We start from the raw sequence: 2498 nt of genomic DNA, 5'->3' as shown, positions 1-2498 counted from the left end.
GAGCATAGAATGTGCTCCGGATGCTTACTTACAAATTACCTGTAAAAATGAGCTTATCACTTCATTAGTAAGATATGAATCAAAGTTCTTATAGAATATGAGACATATTCTTAATTACCGACAGAACTGTGTTTTTGCGGTCAAAAACATTTTTCTATGTTATAAATTAAATTTATAGTGAGAGTATATAGCGATTGTATAATGATAATCCACCCGTAACGTATTTTTCTTTTGACGTCATTGTACGTAAAGAATGATATATAGAGAGGGATTTTTTTTTTTTTGCCTGATACCGTAGTTACATGAAAATACGCAAATAAAAGCAAAAGGTGAGAATCGTATAGGAACCTTCTCAGTACAAAGCAAATAAGGTTCCCTCCATGTCACGCACCAAACCAGCTAAGAGCCTCTCTCTCTCTCTCTCTCTCTCTCTCTGCCTGCTCGAGAAAGGGCAATAGAATCTCTCTAACCTATAAAGAAAACCAACCTATGTCCGTAATCCTTTGAGTTTGAAGTGAAACCAAAATTCTTGCCTTAGCACACCTAGCTACCTTCTCCCTCTCTCCCTCTCTCCTCTCTCTCTCCTCTCTCCCTCTCGCCTTCTATTCTCTCTTTCTTTTGTCTTCATATACGCAAACCCCATATCGAAAGTCACCCAACAATCATATCATGAAGTAATATGTAGTACAAGGCTTCTCCTTCTTCCTATATGGCAAAAAAGACTGAAGATTTACACATGGGTCTTACTTGTTCTTTCCTTTTAAAGCTACTCTTAGTGGTGGGGTTTGTCTGCCTTCTATTGCTTGGAAGCTTAGGAACCGGAGAAGGAAGAAAAATCCACCATAGAGATGAGATTGACAGAGACAAGCCTAATATGAACCAACAAGAGCTGGATTTCAACTACATGAGCAAAAGAAGAGTCCCAAATGGATCAGATCCTATCCATAACAGGTTAGTTCTTACTTCTCTACTTATGTTTTTACTTATTTTCCATATTGCTAAATTTACCTACTTATTTTTTCGGGTAGAGCTCAATGACACTGGTCAATCTATATAGCTAACCCCACTTACTTAGTAGGATAAGATTGTTGTTGTTATTGTTGTGATTCCTTCTTTGCTCTCTTTGATATTAACTCAGTTTTTTGTGTTTTCCAACCGAGTAGAACCAAGTTGATACTTGGATATCTGTATCCAGTTACAGCAACCTTATATATATGACAGTCAAATTAAATCTGTTTCATATATATTCCACTAGTATTGTATTTTTCGTTTTGGCCGAAATAGAAATGTATAAACTATATATATATGCCTCATGGAGAAGCCAGGTTCGTATCATTTTGCAGTTTCTCAATCCAAATAAAGAGGAAAAGCAAGATATGAGAGAGTTTATGCTTTAACTGTTACATTGAATTGTTGCTTTGAGGACTTTAAGAGACTTATCCCTTTAAAGAAAATAATAAAGTATGGCTAAGCACTTTATTCTATGCAAATATTTATTAATACACACACACACACAAGTATTAAATTAAAGTTGTTTATCGCTTCATATGGTTCTCTGCATTTTATGAAACTTTCAAAACCTTTGTCTTACTTCTCTTTCCTTTGATCCTCCCTTAAGCACTTTTAGCACAATAATGCAATTAATTATTGGGGCACATATGCGGATAATGGAAGTACAAGATTCACTCTGAAACTATAAGCTGAAGTACTGCACATTTTTATGAAAATAGGACACTTAAAATTTTGTTTATCTTTCAGACATTATTGTATAATTGAATTTTCTTTAAAATTTTGTTCATCAGAAGAGCTGGAAATTCAGGTCGACCTCCTGGCGAAGCCTAGTAGTGTTCTCGGAATATGACAAAGCTTCATCAGCAACCTCGCAGAACTGAAGATGACAAGCTTTTTCTCAGGAAAATGATATTTTCACCCCCAAGGAACGAACAGATCAAGAAGAAAAGTGAGGAGGAGGAGGACGAGGAGGAGGAGAAGATGGCTTGTCTCAGAGATAATAAGCTCAAAAGAATTGAAGGAGAGAGATTATTAAGTTTCTGGAGAAACTTCTCGATTTAGCGACTAAGTATGAGTGTGTATGTATATATATGTATTTTTTTTTTGAAAGGATCGATCGCTCTTGTTCTTAAAAGCTTTCATAAGTACAGGTTACTTATCGACTGACAACATCTCTGCACATGACAAAATAAAAATTATACATCTGGTTTGAATTTTTTTTTTTTAAAGAAAAAAAGCCTGGACGCATGTCATTGAAGGAATCAAATAAGTGTTAATTTTGCATGTAAAGCAAATAAGGAATATAGCTATTAAATTTAAAAGCCAAAAAAGTTCAGAAACTGAAGAAGAGAGGAAGGTACTGTAGAAATAGCAGCCATGCACGCTTGTTTTTAATTTAAAGGACTGTGCATTATTAAGTTTAGATCTCCATGATACTAAAAAAAAGGCAACATGGGTAGGAAGCTTTTGGCTTTTTGGAGTGTTCA

At 35.1% G+C, this 2498-nt stretch overlaps 1 protein-coding gene across 1 annotated transcript; it reads left to right on the top strand.

The window, feature by feature from the left end:
- The first annotated feature begins 516 nt into the window (after positions 1-516).
- Positions 517-2181, top strand: LOC114757021 (CLAVATA3/ESR (CLE)-related protein 25-like). The gene is made up of 2 exons (XM_028946012.1): positions 517-951; positions 1803-2181. The coding sequence occupies exons 1-2, from the start codon at positions 710-712 to the stop codon at positions 1840-1842; spliced, it is 282 nt and encodes a 93-aa protein (XP_028801845.1). The 5' UTR covers positions 517-709; the 3' UTR covers positions 1843-2181.
- The last annotated feature ends 317 nt before the right edge of the window (positions 2182-2498 follow it).

This window comes from Neltuma alba, unplaced genomic scaffold (assembly GCF_004799145.2).
Source record: "Neltuma alba isolate B1F8T4 unplaced genomic scaffold, ASM479914v2 tig00010558_pilon, whole genome shotgun sequence".
NCBI lineage: Eukaryota > Viridiplantae > Streptophyta > Magnoliopsida > Fabales > Fabaceae > Neltuma > Neltuma alba.
The sequence above is the reverse complement of the archived record's forward strand: the minus strand, read 5'-3'. Positions and strand labels throughout refer to the sequence as shown.